Source organism: Onychostoma macrolepis, chromosome 09 (genome assembly GCF_012432095.1).
Source record: "Onychostoma macrolepis isolate SWU-2019 chromosome 09, ASM1243209v1, whole genome shotgun sequence".
NCBI lineage: Eukaryota > Metazoa > Chordata > Actinopteri > Cypriniformes > Cyprinidae > Onychostoma > Onychostoma macrolepis.
The window spans coordinates 16,123,727-16,150,098 of NC_081163.1; the positions used below are offsets into that span (position 1 = coordinate 16,123,727).

At 37.0% G+C, this 26,372-nt stretch overlaps 3 protein-coding genes and 1 pseudogene across 5 annotated transcripts; 1 reads left to right on the top strand and 3 right to left on the bottom strand.

Annotated features, from left to right (window-relative positions):
- Positions 1–4,181: 4,181 nt before the first annotated feature.
- LOC131547370 (gamma-crystallin S-1-like) lies at positions 4,182–4,929 on the bottom strand. Its single transcript, XM_058787899.1, has 2 exons — positions 4,636–4,929; positions 4,182–4,522 (listed from the first exon to the last, which is right to left on the bottom strand). The coding sequence occupies exons 1-2, from the start codon at positions 4,903–4,905 to the stop codon at positions 4,253–4,255; spliced, it is 540 nt and encodes a 179-aa protein (XP_058643882.1). The 5' UTR covers positions 4,906–4,929; the 3' UTR covers positions 4,182–4,252.
- Positions 4,930–8,696: 3,767 nt separating this feature from the next.
- Positions 8,697–9,536, bottom strand: LOC131547373 (gamma-crystallin M2-like; annotated as a pseudogene).
- A 6,968-nt stretch (positions 9,537–16,504) lies between these two features.
- LOC131547371 (gamma-crystallin M2-like) lies at positions 16,505–17,271 on the bottom strand. Its single transcript, XM_058787900.1, has 3 exons — positions 17,242–17,271; positions 16,880–17,122; positions 16,505–16,777 (listed from the first exon to the last, which is right to left on the bottom strand). The coding sequence occupies exons 1-3, from the start codon at positions 17,269–17,271 to the stop codon at positions 16,505–16,507; spliced, it is 546 nt and encodes a 181-aa protein (XP_058643883.1).
- A 1,295-nt stretch (positions 17,272–18,566) lies between these two features.
- On the top strand, positions 18,567–19,348 carry LOC131547374 (gamma-crystallin M2-like). Of its 3 annotated transcripts, none has more exons than XM_058787905.1 (3): positions 18,567–18,575; positions 18,747–18,977; positions 19,076–19,348. In XM_058787905.1, the coding sequence occupies exons 1-3, from the start codon at positions 18,567–18,569 to the stop codon at positions 19,346–19,348; spliced, it is 513 nt and encodes a 170-aa protein (XP_058643888.1). The 3 variants fall into 3 exon arrangements, with proteins under 3 accessions (XP_058643888.1, XP_058643886.1, XP_058643887.1); XM_058787903.1 differs by lacking the exon at positions 18,567–18,575 and adding an exon at positions 18,626–18,644 and having other exon boundaries at positions 18,745–18,977; XM_058787904.1 differs by lacking the exon at positions 18,567–18,575 and adding an exon at positions 18,626–18,634.
- The last annotated feature ends 7,024 nt before the right edge of the window (positions 19,349–26,372 follow it).

A 26,372-nucleotide genomic window follows, 5' to 3' on the forward strand; every position in this document is an offset into this window, starting at 1 on the left:
ATTAATCTGATCTCTCTCCCTGTTGCTATTTCTCTTGGTCTCGCTGTCGAAGTAACCATGGCAACGGATAGCGTATCCTGCTAATATGGCAGCGCCTTCCCGAAATGCAACGCAGAGTGAAAAGACTGTGACGTAATCCTCATTCTCTATTATACAATTAGTATAAAGCATTTTAATAGATCTACAAAATAAGTCACCAAATCCCACCTTGCAAAGAGTCTGTAACAAAAATTAATGTTCTATCTAGAGAATCAAAGGCTTTATAATATTCTAAGAAGAGAACTAAATTATCATTAGGGAAAAAGTCAGAATAATCTAGAATATCTAAAACCAGACGAATATTATTAAAAATGTGTCTTTTTTTTGTAGAAAGCCAGATTGACATTCATCAATTAAATTATTCAAAACACATTTTAATCTTTTTGATAAAACCAAAGCAATAATTTTATAATCGTTATTTAACGACGTAACTGGCCGCCAACTGTAAATTAACAAGGGGTATTTATTAGGATTTTAAATTAAGGTTATAAATCCTTGACACAAAGTCGGAGGAAGCAAGGCTCTGTCTATACTCTCTGTAAAAACTTCAAACAAAAAAGGAGCTAAAATTTTGTTAAATGCTTTATAAAACTCAGCAGTTAATCCGTCCGTTTCCGGAGACTTGTTATTTTTCAAAGAGTTAATGGCATCAGTAATTTCTTGTAAACTAAGAGGGGTTTCACATATTGAACTCCTCATTACTAATCTGCTTCATATTATGTAAGGACTCAAAAAACTCAAGAGGTAGATTGTTGACAAAAATTAGAAGCATACAAATGACTATAAAACTCAGAACAAAAATCTGCAATAATTTTAGGGTCAGTTTATATAATATGAGTATTTTCACCCTCTTCAAGCCATTTTCTTCGAGACCTTATAAAATCCCTTTCAGCCTTTTGTTTGTACATTTCCTCTAGTTTAAGTTTCTGTTAAGTGAGTTCTGCTTTTTCAAAATATTCTACACTTTTAGATAATAAAGTAGAAATTTTAAATAAAAATGTAACCTCTTCAATTTTCTTCCTTTTTGCCAGCTCGCTACAATACTTCCTAAAAAAAAGGTCTGTATTAAAATGCTTCAAGTACAAAAAATGGCTTTCCTCTTAACGTTACGTAACCATCTACAGTTAAGAGAAGATAAAGACATAAAACAAAAACCTATAGAAAACACAAAGAGTTTAACCCAGAGGATTTCTATAAAAAATTATAGCAAATCTTAAATGGTTTCAACAAGTGTATACAGGGATGAAAACAGCAATCCCCTTTTAAAGCAAAGAAAATGTTTGTATTATTGCCTGTTTTATAAAATTACAAATCATAAACTTTAGAACTGGAGACTCAGCCTCATTCAAGTCTTTAAACAAAATGAGGAAGAGAGTACCTTTGCTCTAAAAGAGGCTGTAAACATTTATTTTCTTCCAGTACCAATCACCTTAACTATAGTAGGGCATCCCTCTGAGTTTAAGTGGGTGGAGAAATCTCAACGCCATCTACAAAAGCACGGCCACCGACGAAGAATGCTTTCTTGTTTTCCTTGCGTGCTTTTTCGATCTGTGGGAATGGCACAGATAAACTCATTACCTGTGAGTTTCGATCCACCAACTTCTCCAGCGTGTCCGATCTGCTCTGCACCAGCCGAGAAAGATCCGAGATTTGCGAGAGTATGACCATCGTATCTTTATCCGCAATTCTGCATTGCTTGGGGGCTGGTGATTTACAGGGGGTTTCAGAGAGACATGGAAATTCTTCCTCCGCCAACATAAATTCATCTGGATCAGTATCCTGTTTGAGATAGTCATGTAAATTGTTTGTAATCATGTCGCTAGAAGACAGTTTAACAGAAATTTTGGTCACCTGCGAACTGCTGCAAATTTAATTAGCCATGTTAGCATGTACATGAAACGCCTACGATCAAGGAGCCATCTTGAAAACCACCCATGACTGCACTGTTGCTGTCAGTGACAGTGAAGGACACCTTAGCCCACTCAGCCTTCTAGTTGCTTTGGATGTGTTGCTGTAGAGATTGCTGTAAATAACACAGCAATTTGGTTTGTAAATTCTGCTTTATTTGAATGAGAAATGAGAACAGGCTGTTTTAACTAGTCAACACACCCATGTAAAATTCACATTTATTATTTTGATGTGTAAACAAAAATTATAAGCAGTTTCTTGACATAAACTATAGGCAGAGTGAAAGTACATTCTGACTTGGGGTGGACTGTTACAGCCATCTGCTCGAAGGTCGTTAAGCCATATTAACCGTTAACTGACAATAATTATGTTAAATTACAATTAAATTAAATTTCAATTGATAGGTGGCTGTGATCCATTAAAAATACCTAAATTTGTTTTCCAGGGATTAATTTTATACATGCAAAAAGCAGCATAAACAACATGAACGTGAGGATTCACATGCACGTCACGCACCTGCAGCGCTTCTGCGAACGGAGAAAAACTGAAAGCTATTATATATAAAAGAAATAGGCCCATATGCAAAATATATTTTTCTAAATAATTAATGAATTAGCAAAACGAAAGAAAAAAAAAACTGTGTAACAATTAGCAGCCTATATGCAGAATTTTGGTTCATTTTTGTGATGAGCACAGAGAAAGCCACATCCTGTTTGTTTCCTTTATTTCACGAAAGCACATGTTTTGTTTTTATCGTGAATGTAGCCTACACAAATAAAATAAACATTTTGAATAGTTTTGAATAATATCTTACTCTTAAATGACCACAAATGAAGGAGTAGGCTATTGTAAGTTGTTTCCACTTTTATAAGGGGGATCAAGTGATCGTGCCGGCGCCTCACGCGCACAGTTAAGCATAGCCTACTGACTTGACAACGCTAGTTTGTTCATTGTCATAATAAAATACAGTCAGCCAAACATATTGAAAAAACATGCCATTTTATTTCCCCTCACTCCACAACAAATCCTTTAAATTTAACGGTAGAAAGAACTCAGAACAAAACAAGAATAAAAATATAAGAAGCTAACAAGCCAAAACAAATTAATTTAAACTTTTGTACTTCGCGTTCCAATATCCATGTAAAACAAAATGTGCTTGGCATAATATCACAGGGGTATGGTGGTCAAGCTGAAAGGCATAGACTACAGGCTATAAACTGAACAGTGCACTGTAAAAAAAAGAACGTAAACGTAGGCTAGCCTACTAAAGAAACATCAAATTAAGATAATTATGTTTGAGAGGTAACTCGTCTTTTTCTTACCATGTATAAAATCATTTTAGATGCAATTTAATAATATGAATATGATTTAATGCGATTTTGAACTACAGGGAAACGGTGCTTTAACGTGAGCAACACCATGAACACGGATGCTGCCTATAGGCTAATTCTGTCATGTGACATTTATTTGCGTTAAAGCCCCTTTTCTCGACAAAAAGTGTTTCCAAACTAATTTTTGTGACTGGTTATTGTTCCCAGCTGTGTGTCATTTAGTCCTTTTAGTTCCCCTATATATACCATGTTCTGTTAGCGCTTGTTTGCTTCAGTATTGTTTTCTGTTGCGCTGTTTGTGGATTACCTTTTGCCTTTTTTTTTTCTGCTTGTTGCTCTGGTTTTGGATCTTTGTTTTTTGTGGATTAATAAACTGCACTTGGATCATATGTTTTCCATGAGTGATCCGTGACAGAATACTGAAGCCAACATCAGATCCAGCAGTTGGGCAGTGTTCTCTGTTTTTCTTTTGGACCATGGGCATTCATATTCTTCCTCCAGCCACTAGCAAGGAGCGGATGGCACGATTTCGGTCGTTGTTGGCTCTGCGCTAGCAGGGGATGGAGGTTGGAGTTTTTTTGGACTTTTTTGGACTTTAGCGGTGTTAAATAAATTTATACATGTTAAACCTACTGAATTAGAAAAACGAGTATATTTAATATTTAATCTGTATCTGTTGTATTTGTTTTATGGTTTGTAATTTGCTTCATTATTTTTAAATAGTTTATCCATATAACCATTTATGGTTTTTGACAATATTAGACACAAAATACAACTTCGTCCAGTAATCAGGTGCTGTTTTTTAGTATGTGCGCTTCAGCTGAAAAAGAAAGTGCAAAAACTGACTGCTGTCTGAAATGCAGCAGGAGTTAATTAGACAAATAAATGTTTCCATTTATTTTCCAAAAGTAATGTCAGAATATGGTTCATTGCATAGTTTCTTTCATTCCAGATCTATTTCTTGCTTTTCAGTTTCAGAAGGTAATACGTCTGATAGAACCAACTATTGAGCTCATGGCACCCCAGTCGCTGTACCTCCTGTATTCGCCAGGTCTCATGAGGTATTGTCTGCCTCTGTAATTAGGGTGCTCGTAGAAGATCCAGTATCCATCTTGAACATTGCAAGAATGGATATCATTATAATGGAATTGTTCATAAAGTGATGGACAGTCGTCAGTGAACTCCATTATCTGACCACCAAAGTCTGGATGTTCATAGATCAACATTTTGTAGGATCCCTGGTGCTATGGGGTGAAAACACATTTATTTAAACATCACAGGAAGCTGTAATGCTATAAGATGTGTAGACCATGCATATTGTATTATTTGGAATTTTAAGTAAAAGGGGAGGGCTCACTTGGGGTATCATTCGACAGGACCTGATACAGTCATTGAAACCCATCCACCTTTGGTAGTCAGCATATTCGCCTTGGTGCAGAAAGTACTGGTAACCCATAAAGTGTGGCCGCTCGTATACCATCCAGTTTCCACTTTCAACCTGAATAGAGTTACAGCGACTGAAATGAGAGTGCAGGTCAGCACAGTCACTAGTGCACTCATAGGAGCGGCCCTGAAAGTTCTTGTCTTCATAGAAGATGAGCTGTAAGAGAGTTTTTTGTTGTTTCATTCCTTTATGTGTTATGCATTCACACACAAATAACCCCCTCCCCTTCCAGAAGTTGTGCAGATGACATTGTTTTTTAAATGTTAAAATATTCAATGAGACAAAGATTAGACAAAAGCCTCACCTTTCCCATTGTGTTGTCCTACACTGAGAGAGGACTACTGCGATCCTTTTATATACTTTTGGAAAAGAGACATTGTCAGTGACCTCAATTAACTTCAGATGTCAGCTTTTTGCTTTATTGAAAGAGTGGTCAGCTGCTGAACAACAATAGGAATTTGTATCATTTGGCAGCAGACCAAATTATTTTTTTGCTGTCTTGCGAATGATAACAGTGCTGCTTATTAAACGCCTGTGTTCATGAATGTTTGAATTGTGATTTTAATCGCAGGAAAATACCAAATGATGCTGAAGTGTTAATATGAATTTTATGTGCTCTTCATGGGCAGACTTGCACTGTTATGGCATTGACATCTCCAGATTTGTGCATGTTTTAGGCAATTTTAGATGATGTAACAGACATATTGATACTGAAACTAAATGGAGTCATGATTTCTTTAATTAAAATATCAAATACAGTACAACACTAGTACCAAAGATCTGTAATATGCCTCATGCTCATAAATGTCATGCCACCCATTCCTCTGTGTTGTGGCATAGACTATACAAGAACACCTGGATGTGTCCTGCCACCAAGACATTAGCAGTAGATCTGTCCTGCAAGGTAAACAACTCACCTGGTCACCCACATGATCTAAAAGAATACGTGATTTATCAGACAAGACAAACTTCTTCCATTGCTCCATGGTCCAGTTTTGGTGCTCACATTCCCATTGTAGGCGCTTTCGACAGTGGACAGGGTTTATCATGGGCAATCTGACCAGTCTGCTGCTGCACATGATTGTTCTGGCACCTTTCTTTCATGGCCTGCATCTATCAAATTTTTCAGCAGTTTGAGTAGCTCTTCTGTCTGATCAGACCAGACAGGCTAGCCTTCACTCTCCATGTGCATCAGTGTGCCCTGGGTGCCAATGGGCCTGGCACTGGTCCACTGGTTGTCCTTCCTTACACCACTTTGGGTCGGTACTAACCTATGCATAGCTACAGGGAACATCCCACAAGACTTAATGTTTTTGAGACGCTATGACTGAATCGTCTAGGCATCAATATTAGGCCCATGACACAGTCACTCAGATTTTTCTCTTGCCCATTTTTCCTGCTTTCAATACATATTCAAGAAGTGACTATTCACTTGCTGTCTAATACATCCCACCACTTGTCAAATCCTAGACTCACAGGTTTGTAAGGTGAGGCCCATTGACCTAGTTATATTGTCTTCTTGAAATGTAATTTATTTGTAACTTCATTGAAAGATGCGGTTATATTGAGTAAAAGACCTATAATGTGAAGTTATGGCCATTAATCATTAGTCATTATGCTACTATGCCATAAAACACTATGCATTAGATTTGTTGACAGTAGGTCTATGTTGTGGCTACATGTATTGTACTGAGGTGTCTGACATAAGTGTGCCATTTGTGGTAAGGAAGATCATTCTTTTTTGTAGTTGACTGAAATGTGAGAATTGTCATTATTTGAAAACATAACATTTGCGGTGCTGTATGGAAAAATTTAAAGGTGGCCTTAACTTTCAACAGTAACTTAATGATTGTGGCATGGAATGAGGTGCTATGAATACAGAGAAAAATAGGGCCTGAAACTCTGGACAAACAGAACTAAAGAGTTAGTTCATCCAAAAATGTCATTACAAACACACAAGACTTTAGGTTATCTTTGAAACACAAATTAAGATATTAATTTAAAAAAATAGCAAATTAATTAATAGCAAAACCTGAGATTGCGGTCTCTTCATTGAAAGTGAATTTCACCAAAACGTTTACACTTCAGAAGTTCATAAAGCGTTCATAAAAGAAATCCATGTAAATTGGGCAGTCTTTTCTTCTGAAGAGACGCAATTGCTTTAGGCCTATGTGATGAACAGATTTGATGTAGACTCTTATTTACGCATAAACATTGATCAACACATATAGGCCACATCAAATATGCAGGACTGGAAACTGTGACCATTTTGGTCGCATATGCTCCTGAAATTTTATCTGTGTGACCTCAAAAATATATTTGGGAGCATTTATGCAAGTGCAAATAATTGTTTTGCGTTGCGACCTATTTTAAGTTCTGTACAAAACATTTGCTAATTACTATGTGCCTGCTGTGAGCTGATACAAGAGCATTCTATCCAACATTACATAACCAATTAAACTTCATCTTTACATTCTTAACTTTTATGCAGATTTTAGATTGTTTTGGTTAATATGAGATGTCAGTCACTCCCTTTCACTAACACTGCACTCCATTGTCATGTGACAGGGAGCTACCTCAGAAGCGGCTGGGTTTTGTTCCAAATGTCTACAGAGGCCAGAAACTATTAACGTCCAAGATGGACGTTAATAGGAGGAAACGCTGCAGCAGGCAGAGCAAGATCACTGCTCACGATGAGCGAAATATTAGAAGAAAATCTTAAATATTGAATTGGGTATGGGGGTTTATATGAATGCATCTCTGAGTATCTTTCTGACTGTCTTCATAAAAATTTAGATAGTAGTAATTTTTCATCTTGCCTCTTTGTGCATATTAAAGTAGTATTTATAAGCTGTTTGTTTACAGCAGTAACCAAGGAAGCGATGCATTGCTGATGTTCCTTAAGCTCCACCTGCTGTCAGAGTGAATTTTCATTATTATGCAGCGCATCTGCTGTTTTTGTGTTGTGCATATATATTTTATGTAGCATAATTTTAGAAAGCTGAAGATAGAGTATTCTGATTTTGCTTCAGATTTTGAAATTATACAATCTAATTTGAATCAGAAATGGTTAATTGTTAATCCTCATGGTTAAAATGCAGCGGTTGCCTCTAATTTTAAATGGCTACAGAGAGTTCAGCCTGTAATAGAGCAAACAACAACCTGGTATCATAAAAATACGTACCTCTGCGCACTTTTTGTGCGACACCGTTTTACGTACCTTGTTGCACCTTTCGCCGCAGTTTCAAATAGAAATGTCCACTGAGTGGCGCTAAAACACAGGTTCAATATGTGAACCCTGGCACATTTTTATTACTTAGATATTGGTACGTATTGCTGTTTTTTTTATTATGTTGCTTCAGATATGTATTGCGGCGGTTCAGAATTCACATATCTGGGGACTGTCGTTAAAGGTTAATGCTCTATCGTGTTGGAAATATGCCCTACACCAAATCCAGCCCTAAACCTACCCGATGGTGTTAACAAATGCAAAACTGATATAAAAACATATTAGGGTGCTCCTAAATTTTTGCTGGTGCTCCTAAGTTTTCGAAGTTGGAAACACGAGTGCTATCAAGTAAAAAAGTTCATTTCGAGCCCTTAACATGGTAAATGGAAAATTAAGTTTGTTCTTGCGTATCACGCAAACATTTCTGGACTTCCACAAGAACATAGATGTTATATTTCACAAGTCGTGTCAGAATTGATGTAATTTACTCACACAAATGTTTCAATAATATAATTCAATTGAACTTTACTATTATGCCTAGCTTTGTTGTACTCGTACTGTAACTTGAATAACATTTTGTTCTTTTATATCTTTTTGTATTTTACAATATGTTATTTGCGAGTTTATTTCATAGGATGGTTTTATGTGGATTATTCATTCATACGAATCAAATACTTGCATTAAAGAATGTTCAAAACAAATGTTTAGTGTTGTAGAGAAATTATTTTATTGACCCTTTAGAACTCTAGTACCAGGAGTCCATGATACGCCTCATGCTCATGAATCTCATGCCACCCATATTGCTGAAGTTCCTGTACTCTCCAGGCCTGAAGTACAACATCTTGCCTCTGTAGTGGGGCTGCTCATACATGAGCCAGTGGCCGTCCATCACATGACAGGACTGGCAGTGAGACATGCGGTAACGGTCCATGATGTTGTCACAATCATCAGTCAGCTCGTACATCTGGCCCATGAAGTTCTCCCTCTCGTAGATCTTCATTCTGTAGGATCCCCTGTGCTGTAGTGAAGAAGTTGTCATTGGGTGATTTAGTTTTGGTAGTTTATAGTATCTATTCTGAATTTGGATAAAAAAAATTAAATGAAGTTAATTTATTGCAAAATGTTAGTGGAACTTACCATGGGGATCATACGGCAGGACCTGATGCATTCATTCATTCCAAACATAGACATGTAATCGGCATAGTCTCCCTTCTAAAGAAATACTGATTTCCCATGTAGTTGGGACGATCATACATCATCCAGCATCCACTCTCCACTCTGCAAGAGTGACAGCGGCTCATGTAGGAGGAGAAGTCACCACAGTCACTCATGCACTCATAAGAGCGACCCTGGAAGTTCCTGTCCTCGTAAAAGATGACCTGGGACAAACATAAAATATTCAGCATTGACTAAATAACTGTTTATCAACACTTCAAAAACAATTTGTTGTATTGAGATTGCAAGATTTTGTTCTATGTCAGTTAGAGAAGAAAAGCAATCAATTATCAGAAAAGCAAAAATTATGTAGTTTATTAAGATGTTGAGAATTTTTTATTCTTTGATCTTGGCTTACCTTTCCGTGCATGGTTGCGGTTGTGGTTATTCCAAATTTGCTACTGTAATGACAGCCTGCTGCCTTATTTATACTATATGGACTCTGAAAGAATTTGTATTCCTATTGTTTAAAAAAGCCTTAGTCAGCTGCATGGTGTAGTGAATTGTACAGTTTGCTACTACAGACCTGAAAGGGTTATTATTTCAAGCCTTGTGGTGGAGAATATTAGAAATTTCTGCTTGTAAAGCAGTTCCAGTGGCAAGACCACACTAAACAGCCAAAATATAGGTTAAACTAAATACGCTTTCATAACCTGGGCCTGTATAGGAAGTTAACACACCTAGATTTTTATTACGTTTCTTTTTAATGTCAACTTTAATAGGATTTTTTTTTATTTGCTTGTTTGAGTGTTTGAAACAGAGTGACTCTTGTTAGCACTCATAGCAGATATTGATAGTCTGATATTGCTGTTAAGAGCTCTCAATTAAATGTTTAAACTTTGTCAATAGAATTTTTAGCCTTTATAAAGTAGAACAATTGATAATTTGTGGTTCTGGGAATTGATTATTGATGATTATTTTGTTTTTTAAAAAAAGGCTGACAACAGTTAGTGGAAGGGTTGAGGGAGACATAACATGTCAGAGCAGAGAATGCCTTTTTGCAAGCACTGTTGAACTTGTAGTGTAACCCACTGGATGTAATATCTGGAGAAACCCAAGAAGGCACATGTACAGGCCTGTCTGAAGTTTGCCAGTGAACATCTGTATAATTCAGAGAGGGCTTGGAAGAATATTCTGTTGTCAGATGAGACCAAACTTGAGCTCATTGGTATCAACTCATCCCACTGTGTTTGGAGGGAGAGAAATGCTGATTATAACTTAAAAAACACCAACCTTACAGTCAAGCACAGAGGTGGAAACATTATGATTTGGGGCTAGGGGTGTAACAATTTACTCGGTTTCTCAAGGCATTGTTTACAAACCCTGGCAAGCGATTCAGTGCTTTAAAATATATACACATTAAATTACTACAAGCACGAATTAATGGAGACCTTAAACAGTGCTGTTTGTGCCCTCACATCTCTCCTTTACACACTCCACGACCGATTTGAAATTAGTTCATTTAGTGGATAAAAGTGTAAAATTTCTCTGTTTAAACATTTGATATGTTGTCTATGTTCTATTGTGAATAAAATATTGATTTGAAAGTCTTTTAGTTTTCATTTTATTCAAATTTAAAAAACGTCCCAACATTTCTGGAATTCGGGTTGTCTTTAAGTGCTTAATATAAATACCCTGTAATTGTATACTGAACTGGTATACTGAAAGTCTGCTAAATTGGAACAACTAATTTTGTACTTAATGCACTTTCATTGTGAGGGAGTAGTGTGAAAGTCCAATTAAACATATACTGAAGTACATTTGATTGTGCTAAAGTGGAACTATTGCAAGTATAAACTGCGGAACAGATATTTTTCGAAAACCCATTTGACCTGCTCTTTAATATTAGGAAATGTGCATTGTGCACAAGTAGTACTCCAAATAAAGTTTAATTATAATTTTTATATCAGTAAGTCTCGAGCGATATGTCAATGTATTAATAGATTTGAACTATACTTAGTTTGAAATAAATGTATTTAAAATATATTACTTTTTTACTAGGGTAAACTTCTACGTATGCCATATGTCATGCCATAGCAGCATTAGATTAACCTCTAACAATTGACTATTTTTTTTTTTTTTGACTCCATAAAGGCTGCTGTGTTGCCCTCTGACTAAGCATATAAAGAATTTAGGGGAAGCTTTTTAATAATCCTGTGATTGCACTTAAAGAATGCAGAATCAAATCAAATCAAATCGTTAATCGAATCACATCAAATTTAACTGTGAATCGTCTTGAATCGAATCGTTCTAACAGACAACAGTTTACAGATGTTTTTCAGCGGCAGCAGAAATATGACAAAAACCTTTGGGTTAAACTTGTTTACTTTTTTCATACTTTTATTACTTGTAGAAAAACTTATAAAGAATGACATTGGTTTTGTACATTTTATTTTTGTTTAACGTTATTAATAAAAAAAATAATTTTGTTCAATTAGCATGTTTTTGTATTTTGCTTTGGTACCGAAATTGGTACAGAGAACCATGGATTTTCACTGGTATTGGTACCGAATACTGAAATTTTGGTACTGTCACAACACTATTTCCCTCCATGCAATACGTAAAACCTCTAGTTTTGTTTTCCTCCAGCTGCACTCCATTTTCCGGGCTGCTCTCTTTGGGGCGTGAGTGTGCTCATTATACCACAGTGTCAGACTGTTTTCCTTAATCTTCCTTAAGTGTAAAGGAGCAACCATATCTAAAATTCTGGGAAAGAGATAAGTCAGGAAGATTATTTACAAAGCATTCTTTTGTGTAAGTGATGGTTCTACCATATTTGTAACAAGGAGTTGAATTTGCAGCTTTAGCTATGTGGAGCATACACAAAACTAGATAATGATCTGAGATATCATCGCTCTGCTACAGAATTTCAACACCATTAGCATCAATTCCATGTGACAGTATTAAATCTAGAGTATGATTTCGACAATGAGTAGGTAATGACACCTGTTGTCTAACCTCAATAGAGTTCAGAATGTCTACAAATGCAGATCCCAATGCATCTTTTTCATTATCAACATGGATATTAAAATCACCAACAATAAGGACTTTATCTGCAGCCAGCACTAACTTAGATAGAAAAAAAATAACAATTCATTGATAAATTCTGTATGGTACCCTGGTGGCCTGTATTCAGTAACCAGTACAAACGTCACAAGGGCATTATCATTAACACTTGTTTCTCTGGATAACGTTATATGAAGCACCGTTACTTCAAACGAATTATACTTGAAATCCGACCTCTGAGAAATACTGCTATAAACTGTAGCAACACCTCCCCCTTTACCTTTTAGACATGGCTCATGTTTATAACAGTAATCTTGGGGGGGGTAGGACTTGTTTAAAGTAATATAATCATCTGGTTTTAGCCAGGTTTCTATCAAACAGAGCACATCTAGTTTATGGTCAGTGATCATATCATTTCCAAAAAGTGCTTTTGAAGAAAGGGATCTAATATTCAATAAGCCAAGCTTTATCATTTGTTTATCTGTATTACATCTGTTTATTATTTGTTGAACATCAATAAAAATGTAACCCTTAAGTTGGTTTGGACGTTTTTTTGTATTTGCTAGTTTGGGGCAGAGGTGTAAAGAGTACCTGAAAACCATACTTGAGTAAAAGTAGAGATACCTTACAGTGAAAATTACTCCACTACATGTTACAAGTCACCAATTCCAAAACAACTTGAGTAAAAGTCTAAGATTATCTGATTTTAACAGTGCTTAAGTACTTTACTTGTACTAAATATAGTATAAGCAATAGTCAAAGAGACATGCCTGTGAAAAACAGTACATTGTGGAGAAGTCGAGGAAAACTTAAAAAAAGGTAATAGTGATGCTACGTTTAACACGGAAGATCCAAAGCTTGTATTGAAAAAAACATCACATTTCACATTAAAGCACTGTATTGGAGCTTGAGTCGTTTTGCTTCAGTATCTGGTTCAAACGAAGCGAACCTTAGCGCCGTTTCCTTTACATTATGTTACATTATAATGCATTAGCAGATTTAATTTATGAATTTGTTTGATTTTATATTACTTATTTTAGTGCCAGTGCACTGACACAAATGAGTGACTTTTACAATGACCATTATTTATATACAATAAAATAAAATGTGATGTGAAACCAGCAGCTGTAACACAGCACTTTGGAAGGTGCGATTCATTCTTATGACCACTAGATGGCGACAACATAAACCGTGTTGAAAAGCTTTGAGTAATGAACCTTTTTCCGATACAATTGTGTTGAAAGTTTCACTGGTTCAGAACGCTTCACTTCACCATCACTAGGAAACAGGTAGAGGCAAGGATCTGTGTGCAGGTATTTAATGGACAAACTAAAACACGCAATAACCCAAAAAACCAAAGGGAACAAAGAACAGAATGATGGGCAAACAGACAACCATTACATTCAACAACTCACAAGGAACTAAAAAAACACTAGGACTATACATACACGGGGGGCTAACAAGCTTAACAAGATAACAAGACTCACCTGGGTAGACTCATCAAGGGGAACCAATGAACAAATTTACTACAAATGGACTACAAACACCAATGTAGACACGAAGTGACATAAAAGTCCAATAGAAGGCACAGAGAGCTTGTAACAAAAACAAGAAAAATTTTATTTGTGATTAGACCAATCAAGTTCTTTTCTAAAACCAAAATAAAACTGAGCACCTCGAAATTGCAAAAAAAAAACAAAACAAAACACACACACACACACACACACACACACACACACAATGAGGAGATGGCGAGTCAGGATTTTTAACTTCATCTTTGTGACACTGACTCAGAAAACACTAGTTTATTAATAAATAATTCAAATATCTCCTTACCATTTCCCCCAGACACATTCATTGTAACTTTTGCTGGGGCTTTGCGGCAAGCTTTAGCCTATTTAGTGTGCCCATGTCACGTTGCTGTGCGCTATGGTCACGAAAACTAATTTTGCACATGTTTTTTAAGCATTGCAGTTTAAAAACAAGTGATTTAAGCTATTGAAATGCAAACAACAGCACTATATGCGCGAGCTGTGTATTTCTAAGCGTGCTTTCTGCAATTCGGTCGGATCGAGGCCGGTTCATATTCACACCTTAAATTAACCATACCAGAGTTCGTTTGGAAGCGGAAGACCACCTCTTCAGCTGGGTCTCAGTGCGGTTGTTTGGTGTGCACCCGAATGCGATTGCTGTATTCACACCTCCCCAAAAGATCCGCACCAAGAGGGGAAACAAACATGAGTTCATTTCAATCGAATCAAACAAGACAGGTGTGAATACACCCTTAGACACTTTTGCTCCTTTGAGGACACGCACAGTTACTTTTGCTCATTCTGCTCCATGGTATAATGACATTCTGCACACTAAGAAGGCTGCCTTTCAGAAAATGGAGCGTAAATGGCGTCTCACTGGCTTGAATGTTTACTATTTAGCTTGGAAGGATCTTCTGGGTGATTACAGAGTACTAATTGAGTCTGCAAGATCTTTTTTTTCACAGACTATTGAAAGCAACCAAGGAAACCCCGAGACACTTGTTTCAAACTATAAATTATCTGCTTCAAGTTAATGTTTCTACCATGCCTGTTTCTCAGCAGTTATGTAAGTCATTCCTTCAATTTTTCAATTCAAATATTGATAATGTTCATAAACAAATTTCCGTTGCACCTGTTTCTACTACCTCATGTCACTGTTCACCTGAGTTCACTGATGTATCTCTGAAACATTAAATGAAATGTTTTCTCTTAAACATTAGATGTTTCTCATTAAATTTCCTCAACTTGATACTGACTCTTAAACGGGAGGTATCTAGTATGAAATCTACCACTTCCTTGCTTGACCCTATTCCCACTAGCTAATTTAATCTTGCTTTTGATGCTTTGTGTCCTGTTGTTCTTAGTATTATAAATGACTCCTTACAGACTGGGGTTGTTCCAGCAACATTAAAGATTGTACCCATAACTTTCATTAAAATTTAGTGTGACTTGTGCCACAGTAGACCTTCTATTGGTTTGGACCAGACGAGATAGCCTTCATTGCTCTCATGCGTCGATGAGGTGCCCAACACCCTGTTGTTGGATTGTGGTTTGTCCCTCCTTGGACTACTGTTGGTAAATTCTCACTGCAGCTAACCAGGAGCAAACCAGGAGAAACCCACAAGCTATGCTATGTGAGAGATACTCTGAAATGAAATGAACTAGTTTTCCCAACCTTTTGAGAGATTTGAGAGAAAGTGAAGAGAGCATAGGATATTCCTGTGTCTTCTGGTTGAATTCATATTTGAATTCATGAGTGGTTCATACTCCTGGATTTGCAACTGTTCCAGCTTGTGTGCATGTCTTTGTCTATCTAGTGTTTGTTTGAAATTTTTTTTTTTTTAATATCATTCCTATTGTCTCTTTCTTGTCTCAACAGCCCTTTCCTTACGACCTGTTATAGTCACAGCCACTACTGTTCCATTTTCTGCTCCATCTTCAGAACCTTCTACTACACTGCTGAGACTGCTGCTCCAGCACAATTACTGATGATCTTGAATGGGCCTATAAGCCCATAGTCTGGATCTTACAGTTGCAGGCCATGGGTCTGCATTGTCATTTTTTGTGCCCTTTACCATGCCCAAGTTCATGACCCAGTAGCCTTGCTTACTGCTACAGCCCTGATGCAGTGCAAGACGCGTTGGATAGGTCACAGCTCATTCCACAGAAACAAAGCCCAGGTCTGCATGTGTATGACATGAAATCTGGAACAAATCAATGTTTTTCTGTGGTAATCAACAGCATTCAGCAGATACTGTTTGATAGAGCTTGGCGGGATAAAACATGAAATATTCCTTTTAATTGTTCTGTAAAATTTTTTATAAATTATCCACCCATATATATATATATATGTATATGTGTATATGTATATATATGTATATGTGTATATGTGTGTATATATATATATATATATATATGTGTGTATGTATATATGTGTGTATATATATATATATATATATATATATATGTATATATATATATATACATACATACATACATACATACATGATTGAAGATTAGATTAGATTGGAACTGGATTGAATGAAGTTGTAAGATTTCAAAAGTTTTTAGCGATCTAATAAATTTTTTTTGTTTTTTTGGACCACGAAGTGATGCAGTCTCCAACTTAGTTAAGTACCCATAGGCCATGATTCTTATGCTGTTTTGCTAGATTTCACTTAAGTATGATAAAACAATAAAAAAAATAAAATAAAATAAACAAAGGTGTTTTAAGAGAGTTGTTCAGAAGTATTTTATTGTCAAGTAACACAAATTTTGTCACATTAATACAATTTACTTTTTAATAGAAGGAATCATTGATACGCCTCGTGCTCATGAATCTCATGCCACCCATATCTCTGAAGTTCTTGTACTCTCCAGGCCTGAAGTACCACATCTTGCCTCTGTAGTGGGGCTGCTCATACATGAGCCAGTGGCCATCCATCACATGGCAGGACTGGCAGTGAGACATGTGGTAACGATCCATGATGTTGTCGCAGTCATCCATCATCTCGTACATCTGGCCCATGAAGTTCTCCCTCTCATAGATCCTCATTCTGAAGGATCCCCTGTGCTGCAAATATGTAAACAGAAATGTAAAAATTGTGCTAAATTGTTGTAAGAACATTTAGCAACCAACTCTGTGGCAAGTCAACACAGTGTATTATTCTCTTACCATAGGGATCATACGGCAAGATCTGATGCAGTCATTCATGCCAAACATAGACATGTAATCAGCATAATCTCCCCTCCTAAAGAAATACTGATTTCCCATGTAGTTGGGACGGTCGTACATCATGAAGCAGCCACTTTCCACTTTGCAAGAGTGGCAGCGATTCAAGTAGGGAGACATGTCAGCACAGTCGCTCATGCACTCATAAGAGCGACCCTGGAAGTTCCTGTCCTCGTAGAAGACGACCTGACGAGGTTTAACATGAGGTTACTAGCAATATTAGGTATGTACTTCAGTAAATGTTACATTCTACTAGAGTGAGAGAAAGGGATGTTTAGTCATTATTTTATTATGTCATTACTTACCTTGCACATGCTCATGCCTGCTGAAGTCATTTTTTAAAATTATTCGACACTCTTCCGTTTACACTGCTCTGTCCTCCTGCCAGGTCTCACCCTTACTTTTATACCCGGGCGAATTGAATAAAACTGTGTGCTTGCTATTGAGATTGAGGACAACCTCCTGACTCAGCAGATAAGTATGGAAGCATTCAGAGTGCATTCATTGTGGTCCATTTTGACATAACCTACAGGTCATTTACACTTTCCACAATAACATTTTCAGACATTTTGAAATATGCTTTTTTAAAAGTCTTTCTTTTTGTAAAACACAATGTTGTTCAAAATTGATCTGTTAAAACAGGGCCTGTTGATAATAGGTACTGCATTACTACTTATGGTTTAAACCTGTTCTGTGGTTAGCTTTTTAATCCCTAAATAATGCTTTAAGGGTTAACATAAACTATTAATACTAGAAAAAATACCATTATTAAAATTCTTCTGTTTGGAAATTGTTCTAATAACTCGACATTTCAAAAACAATGACATAGCACAGACATTTGATATATCTGGATTCTGAACACATCATGAACACAGCTCTCATTCAAAATCAATGATTTCCCTTTTCCCAATATGTGTAATTTTAAGTGAAAAACTGCTAAGGTATATAGTAAGGAGATCACAAGCGGCTACAGAAAACGTATCTTTTTAAAAAAGGTTTTATTTATTTATTATTATTTGTGTGTGTGTGTGTGTGTGTGTGTGTGGGACGCCTCATACTGGTAGTAAATCCCTTGTATGTTATGCATACCTGGCCAATAAATAAATGTTGTTGTTCCAAAACCTGTATGCACATGTTTGAGATGGCGATACGCCTCAAAAACATAGATTAAGGAGATTTAAAAGACATACTTTTAGGCATACTAACAAACTTTCTCAGACTCATGTGTCAGGGAAAGGAAATGAGAGCCTCTTTTTATCCATACCTGAATTTGCCAGTAATCTTGTCAAGTTGATCTGGCTGCTCTGGTGAGATAAACAGTCATTTTTCAGTTAATAAAAATGCCAAATGGATATATGGATTAGAAGAGGAACTCCTCACATAATTTTGGGCTGATAATTAGTCAGTTGGTCATTCATTTTATAAACACAAAAGAAACACCAAGATGCAAACCACTCTATTGTCTACTTAAGACTGATAAACCTGGAAACTAGAGACTCAATTATATTGACATATTACAAAAGCACTTCAGCTTTCCATGGGTCTCTATACCATGCTGCTTTGTCAGGAGTTTTCACAATGGGAGGCACATATTCTTTAGGTTTGGGCAGGTATAAATGTAAGGGTTAACATGAACAGAGTGTCATCATATCAGTACGAAAGTGCTCCAAAAGGACAGTCACTACCATCATGGGCAGAGTAAGTACCACTGATACTTAAAAATAAAAACAATAGTACATCTTTAAGATGCTGATTGACTCCTTTTAAAAGCACACAAGTGTCTTATTACTTCTTTTGTGTTCCAAAATAGATCATCTTTTACGAGGACAAGAACTTCCAGGGTCGCTCTTATGAGTGCATGAGCGACTGTGCTGATATGTCATCCTACATGAGCCGTTGTCACTCTTGCAGAATAGAGAGCGGATGCTGGATGATGTACGACCGTCCAAACTACATGGGAAATCAGTATTTCTTTAGGAGGGGTGACTATGCTATGTTTGGCATGAATGACTGCATCAGATCTTGCCGAATGATCCCTATGGTAAGAGAATAAACAACTTTTCTTCCCACAGAGCTGCTCACTAAATGCTATTATAACAATTTAGCATGAACTGTACATTTCTATTCATACCTTTGTAGCACAGGGGATCCTTCAGAATGAGGATCTACGAGAGGGAGAACTTCATGGGTCAGATGCATGAGATGATGGATGATTGTGACAACATCACGGACCGTTACCGCATGTCTCACTTCCAGTCCTGTCATGTGATGGATGGCCACTGGCTCATGTATGAGCAGCCCCACTACAGAGGCAAGATGTTGTACTTCAAGCCTGGAGAATACAGGAGCTTCAGAGATATGGGTGGCATGAGATTCATGAGCATGAGGCGTATCAATGATTCTTATTATTAAAATGTAGATTGCACATGTTTTTTTTTTTTAGAAAAAGGTGGCACTAAAATAAAGTACAGTTCAACCAGTCCCTAAAAACCAAAAGGCTTTTTTGTTAATGGACCTGATGGGGGCTTCCTTGTTGAGTTCACATAACTAACTACTTATTGTAATTTGACAACTGTTAACAGTAATAATAAAACAAAATTAAATGTATGGTATGATGCATTGGTTAAATGTGCTTTACAAAACATAAAAAGAATATGAAAACAATCCAAACAAAATGAGGAAGAAGCTAAATTAAATGCTCAAAGCAGTTGCTATTGGAGCAATATTGGAGCGATCCGCAACTCCCACACCTCTGAGCCTATGACAAACAGCAGGCCTCAAAGTGATGAGTGTGGTAAAACAATAACTATGGCCATCACAACATACAATTCCTCTGTTCAAGATGCCGTTATAATATAGGAGACAATGTAAAGGATTTAGGGAAAGAGCTCATTGTAAATGCAAGAAAATTGTTGAGATTGTAGCAAATAGGCCTACTATTGAAAATATTGTGTGAGGTATGAAACAAAGGGAAAAATGTGAGGAAAAAGAAGATAAACTTCCAGTGTGAATTGGAAGCAGTTAATAAACTTCATGCATCAGTAGAAAGTCCAATTGATGAACTAGAGCAACATTTATCCAGAGTTTTTTAAAATTGCATCAGAATAACCCCATAAGACGTCAGCACTGTATGAGTTTATACAAGTTTAGATTACTGGTATTTTCCGTATTAATTCAGGTTTTGGGACTGTACCATATAGATGAGAGAAATAGGGTTTATTATTATTATTATTATTTTTATTATTATTTTTTTACGGTTGTTTAATTTAAAGTTGATATTGATTTCTGAAAACCACAAAATAAAGTAAATAAATTTGGTTGATATCACTATGAAAGAGCAAACTAAACTAAAACAATAATAATAATTAAATTATTTGATGAACAGATTTGATAATGTATCAGAAATATAGCCACTAGACAAATATTTTTACTTTAAGATTAAGGTCACTCTCTTGAATTTTATTTTTTTAATTTTTTTAGTAACGTTGTGTATAATGTTGACGTTTTGTGCAAATGTCTCACCCTTTTGTGTCAGTCACACTTAATAATTAAGAATGGTTGGACTAACAGATAAAAATATTGTCTCTGACATTTCAATTTTCTGCCATGTTTGGCCAGTAGGTGTCAGTATAAAGTCAAACATAACTTACTGATTGCACCTTTATCAGTTTAGACTGTCATCAGCAGTCCACCAGGGAAATCCACCAAGGACTGAACTCTTTTTTTAATTTTGGAGAATACATTGGTATGCTGGGTTTTTTCCCAATAGACAGAGTCACCTGGCATACTCTGACCTCTCCAACATCAAGCACTGAGATCAGTATCACAGCCTTGCTATGAGACTTGACATTTTTTTCTAATTTGCATACATGAGAAAAAAATGTTTTGTCTTTAAATTGTATGATAACAAGTTTTGTTTTCCTGCACTTCTTAATCCACATGCCTGCTTTGACCTAAAGGGTTTTTTTTCCCCCTTAAGGGTTTTAGAGTGAGATTGCTCAGTGGATGTGATACTGGCTTTGAAACAGCTTAGAAATCAGGGCATTATCTGTTTTCACATTTCTGTCATCCATTCATTCATGATTGACAGATAATATACAAGTACCTACAGTTAGGTCCATATATACAGTATTTTGACACTGACACAATTTTCATAATTTTAGCTCTGTATGTGACTAGAATATAACTAAAATGAAAAAATCAAGATGAAATTGAAGTGCAGACTTTAAACTTTAATTCAAGGGGTTGAACAAAAATATAACATAAAAAGCTTAGGAATTACAAAATTTTTACACACAGTCCCACCATTTTTAGGGGGCTCAAATCTAATTGGACAAATAAATATAATCATAAATAAAATGCTTATTTTTGATATTTTGTTGAAAATCCTTTGCAGGCAATAACTGCCTTAAGTTTGGAACTCAAGGACATCACCAAAGACTTTTTCCTCTTTTGTGATGCTTTGCCAGACCTTTACTGCAGCTGACTTCAGTTGTTGTTTGTTTGTGGGTCTTTCTGTCTTTAGTTTTGTCTTCAGCAAGTGAAATGCATGCTCAATCAGGTTGAAATCAGGAGATTGACTTGTCCATTGCAGAATATTCCACTTTTTTACCTTCAAAAACTCCTGGGTTGCTTTTGCTGTGTGTTTTGGGTCATCATTCATTTGTACTATGAAGTACCACCCAATCAACTTTGCTCCATTGACTGAATCTGGGCAGAGAGTATATATCTACACTTCAGAATTCTTCCGGCTGCTTCTGTCTTCTGTTACTTCATCAATAAACACCAGTAACCCAGTGCCACTGGAAGCCATGCACACTCATGCATCACACTGATCCACCATGCTTCACAGATGATGTATGCTTTGGATCATGAGCTGTTCCAAGCCTTCTCCATACTTTATTCTTCCTGTCATTCTGGTACAGGTTGATCTTAATTTCAGCCGTCCAAAGAATGCCTTTTCCAGAAGTGGTCTGGCTTTGTTTGCACCTTGTGGTGAACCCTCTGTATTTGCTCTCGTGGAGTCTTCTCTTGATTGTAGACTTTGACAGTGACACGTCTACCCCCTGGAGAGTGTTCTTCACTTTACTGGATGTTGTGAAAGGGTTTTTCTTTATCATGGAGAGGATTCTCTGATCATCCACCACTGTTGTCCTCCGGGGACATCCAGGCCTTTTATGTTGCTGAGCTCACCAGTATGTTCTTTTTTTCTCAGAATGTACCAAACTGTTGATTTGGCTACTCCTAATGTTCCTGCTATCTCTCTGGTGGATTTGTTTTGTTTTTGAAGCCTAACAATTGTCTGTTTCACTTGTATGGAGAGATCCTTTGACCGCATGATGTGGGTTCACAGCAACAGCTTCCAAATGCAAATGGCACACTTAGAATCAAAGAAATATTGAAAAAACAGCCCACACCTGTCCATGAAACAGCTTTTGAGTCAATTGAGTCAATACTTATGGTCCCTTGAAAAAGGGGAGGTACATATTAAAGAACTGTAATTCCTTAACCTTTCCTCCAATTTTGATGAGAATACCCTCAAATTAAAGCTCAGAGTGTGCACTTTAAGCCCACATATTTTATAACTGTAACTTGAATATGTTTTGGTCAGCAGCTAAAACAATACAAATTGCACCTGTGTCCAAATATATATGGACCTAACTATACTTGCGAGCTTAGTACAAGTGTTGGTGTAATTTTGATTTATTATTGGCTGTTAGTGAAAAAGAAGCAACTGCTGAATTTATATTGTAAGCTGTTGAGTTCAAATTTTATTTGTTCTTGATTTATCAGATTAAGTCGGATCCATTTACAAACAGGTATTTATGACATGCCTCATGCTTCAAGTCATGACATACCTCAAGTCTCATTACACTCATTCTCATGTCTCTGAAAATGCTACAGTTTCCAGATCTGAAGTAAATCATATCTTGCCTGTGAGGTCTTTAGTGTTTAATAAATTTTTATTTATCTCATGAGGCATTTTTGTGAGCATACAAACATGAATGACACTGAAATTAGTTTCATGACACTTTTTTATTTTTATAGAGAAATTAATTCTTTACAAAGATAAAATATTAGTACCAGGAGTCCATGATACGCCTCATGCTCATTAATCTCATGCCATCCATATTGCTGAAGCTCCTGTATTCTCCAGGCCTGAAGTAACACATCCTGCCTCTGTAGTGGGGCTGCTCATAGAAGAGCCAGTGGCCGTCCATCACATGGCAAGACTGGCAGTGAGACATGCGGTAACGATCCATAATGCTGTCACAGTCATCTGTCAGCTCGTACATCTGGCCCATGAAGTTCTCCCCCTCATTCTGTAGGATCCCCTGTGCTGTAGTGGAAGAAAAGTCAGTTATATTTAAGTTAATACAGGCCATGTCAACATCAAATGTGCACATCTAAAACTGTGTAGCTATGTCTCTTGTAAATCAAGTTTTGGAAGGATCATCTGTTTTTTGTTTTTTTTTCAGGAAAAATTATATTAAAATGAAATGAAAAAAAGCTGTAAACAGTTGAGCCACAATCTCTTTGTTTATGCAGAGAGTATTTGCTGTCTTGTCGTCACCAGCCCCTATGTTGACGAGACCATAAAATCATAGTTCTGGATCGGGGCGAACTTTCACCATCCAGTGGAGCTTCTATCCCCAATCTAGAACAGAGCCTGACCCAGAGCCCAGCCAGCTATCACCCCACTGCATGGAGCATTTGCCTGAGCCCACCACAGACAGAGAGTTTGAGCCTGCCGCGATTCATGAGCCAATGCAAATGGAAGCAACTGAGCCGATCATTGCCCTGGAGCATGAGCCTCACAAGGTGTGGGCAGGCAACACCGCACGTTCCCAAAGGACTATTAATGGAGTACAAACAACGGTATGGAAAGAAACCCCACAACACTTCCGCCTCTAAGGGGAAGTTGCAACTGGCCTCTGTAAATATTTTGGATAATTTTGAAGTGGTTAATTTCCTGTATTGCCCTGAATCATCTGTCATTGCACTGGTTCCATCCAGCCCTGAATCTCCCTCCTCCTCTCCATATGTCAGTCAGTTCTTCATCCCTGTCTCCGCTGGTTCCTGTCAGCCCAACAGCTCACCCTCAGTCAGCACCATCTTGGAACCTTGCCTCACCTCAGATATTCCAGTCTCCAGCTCCACCTTGGCATGAGGATCCCCTGTCTCCGCCCCTGGTCTATAAGTCCTGGATTCCACCTCGGCCCTTTAACCCATCGGCTCCACTTTGGCTCTTAGCTCCCTCATGTCCACCATGGCCCATCATCCCACTGGCTCCACCAGGCTCCCTTGTAACTCTGGCTCCACCTTGGTCAGTCATCGATCCTCCATCGCTACGGAGTTCCACTCCTCTGGCTTTGCCTTGTCCCTCCATCCCTCTGTCTCTATCTGGCTCCTTCTTCCCTCCAGCTTCACCTTGGTCCTCAGTTGCTCTGGCTTCTCCACGACCTTCTGTGTCGCTGCCTTGCCACAGTGACAGGAGCTGTCAACTCCACCTTGGCCTTTTGGACCCATGGTGTCACCCTGGTTCTTCGGCTCTACGTCTCCGTTCTTGGAACCTTCTCCATTGGCGTCATCTCTGTCAGTCACAAGCTGTATAAAATCAACTCTGCAATGGATATTAATATCTAAAATATAGTCAAAACACTATTTATTAACACAGCAACAATATCAGCAGTTTAAGACATTAAATTGTAAGCACAAAACACAACATACTTCTCTTTTTAATATAAATAAATCGAAGACAAATTAATAAATTGAATAAATTAGATAAATCGAAGACATACAAACTAACATGTAAACACGCTCTCACACAGAAAGAGAGAAAGTGAGGAAAGAATGAGTTTAGGAGAGTGAAAATGTGAAATCCCAAGTTTATAGCAATATGTGCAATTGCTTAGACCTGAACAACCATCAATCATTTAATTAACCCTCGCATTGAGTTTCTCAATGAGGCTGTTAAAATTTATATTAAATGCACCAGTTCAGCTAGAATCTGGAGGTACTTCCGTTACTGCTTAGGGGGTTCCCTTTGTTGTCATTGTTGCAGAAAGGGGTTTCCCAAGGTTGTTGATTGACTGGAAGTTCAGTAGGCATTCGAAGTGATGTCTTGGGCGTTGGCTGACAAAGGGTGCAGAGTCAGTGGGCTGGTTGAAGTTTTGATGTCGGAGTTGGACTCGGAGAAACGGCTTCGCAGCAAAACTTAACTCAGAACACGAAACTCTCAACGAAAATAACTGAAGTAAAGAAGGAAAGAGAATAAGGTGACATGGCTAGATGAATTTTTTTCCCTCAAAATTTCCTCAAAATAGCAATGTGGCAACAATGCACCTGAACACACCTCGTTTTCAGACCAGCACGCCCATGGGCGCACAAATGGGCGCAAATGCATTTGCTATTTAAACAACGTGGCTCAGGAGCTGCATAAAAGTGTTAATTTCTATGATTTCTTTCCCAAGAAAAAAATTTAATACAATTATACTGACTCCAAGCTTTTGAATGGTATAGTGTAAAATGTTACAGAAGCTTTTTATTTCTATTCATCAAAGAATGCTGAAAAATATACTCAACTGTTTTAAATATTATTATTATTATTAATAATAATAATAACTAGATCGTAAAGTTTGGATAAAGTTTTTCATGGAAACTTTAAGTTGGCATGAAAAAGCCTAGCCTTGTTTCTTGAACAGCAAATCAGCATATTAGAATGATTTCTGAAGGATCATGTGACACTGAAGACTGGAGTAATGGTGCTGATAATTCAGCTTTGATCACAGGAATAACTTACATTTTAAAATATATTCAAATAGAAAGCAGTTATTTTAAATAGTAAAATATTTCACAATATTACTGCTTTTGCTGTATTTTGGATCAAATAAATGCAGGCTTGGTGAGAATTCTTAACAAAAAAAAAAAAAACATTAAAAATCTTACTGTTCAAAACCTTTTGACTGGTAGTTGAAGGCTGATTATTCTTATAGATTGAATCAAATGTGCTTCAGCCAGGATAAAGAATATGAGAAGTGCTCAGAGTTGCTGCAGAAAACAACAAAGCAACAACAACAAACAACAAAAGCATGTTGCTGGAGATGGGCTTATTGAAAATGCAAACTCATTCTCTGCCAGCAGGGAGCACTTTTAAAATGGTAGAAACAGCGGTTTCCCCAGTAACAGCTGTAATCAAAGCAGCTCTGCTCATGAACGCTTTTTTATCTACTTTATCAGATCAAATGAAAATGCCATTGAAACTTTTCTGAAGACAGTCGGTTCCCTTCAGAGATACATTCATATAAAACACCCGCGCCACTTTTTGATTTTAAAACGTGCAGTGCTCAAATCAATGTATGGGAAACACTGGTTGTATATTGAAATATTAGAAATGTTTAAAAATCATTGACATTATTGTCCAGCCCTAACTTTG

Coding starts and splice junctions, on each gene's coding strand:
- LOC131547370 (XM_058787899.1), bottom strand. CDS start 4,905: ATGAAACAACAAAAAACTCTCTTACAGCTCATCTTCTATGAAGACAAG. Junction 4,523..4,635: donor CCTGTCGAATGATACCCCAA/GTGAGCCCTCCC, acceptor TTCACCCCATAG/CACCAGGGATCCTACAAAAT.
- LOC131547371 (XM_058787900.1), bottom strand. CDS start 17,271: ATGACTTCAGCAGGCATGAGCATGTGCAAG. Junction 17,123..17,241: donor CAGGCATGAGCATGTGCAAG/GTAAGTAATGAC, acceptor AAACCTCGTCAG/GTCGTCTTCTACGAGGACAG. Junction 16,778..16,879: donor CTTGCCGTATGATCCCTATG/GTAAGAGAATAA, acceptor ACATATTTGCAG/CACAGGGGATCCTTCAGAAT.
- LOC131547374 (XM_058787903.1), top strand. Junction 18,978..19,075: donor CTTGCCGAATGATCCCTATG/GTAAGAGAATAA, acceptor ATACCTTTGTAG/CACAGGGGATCCTTCAGAAT.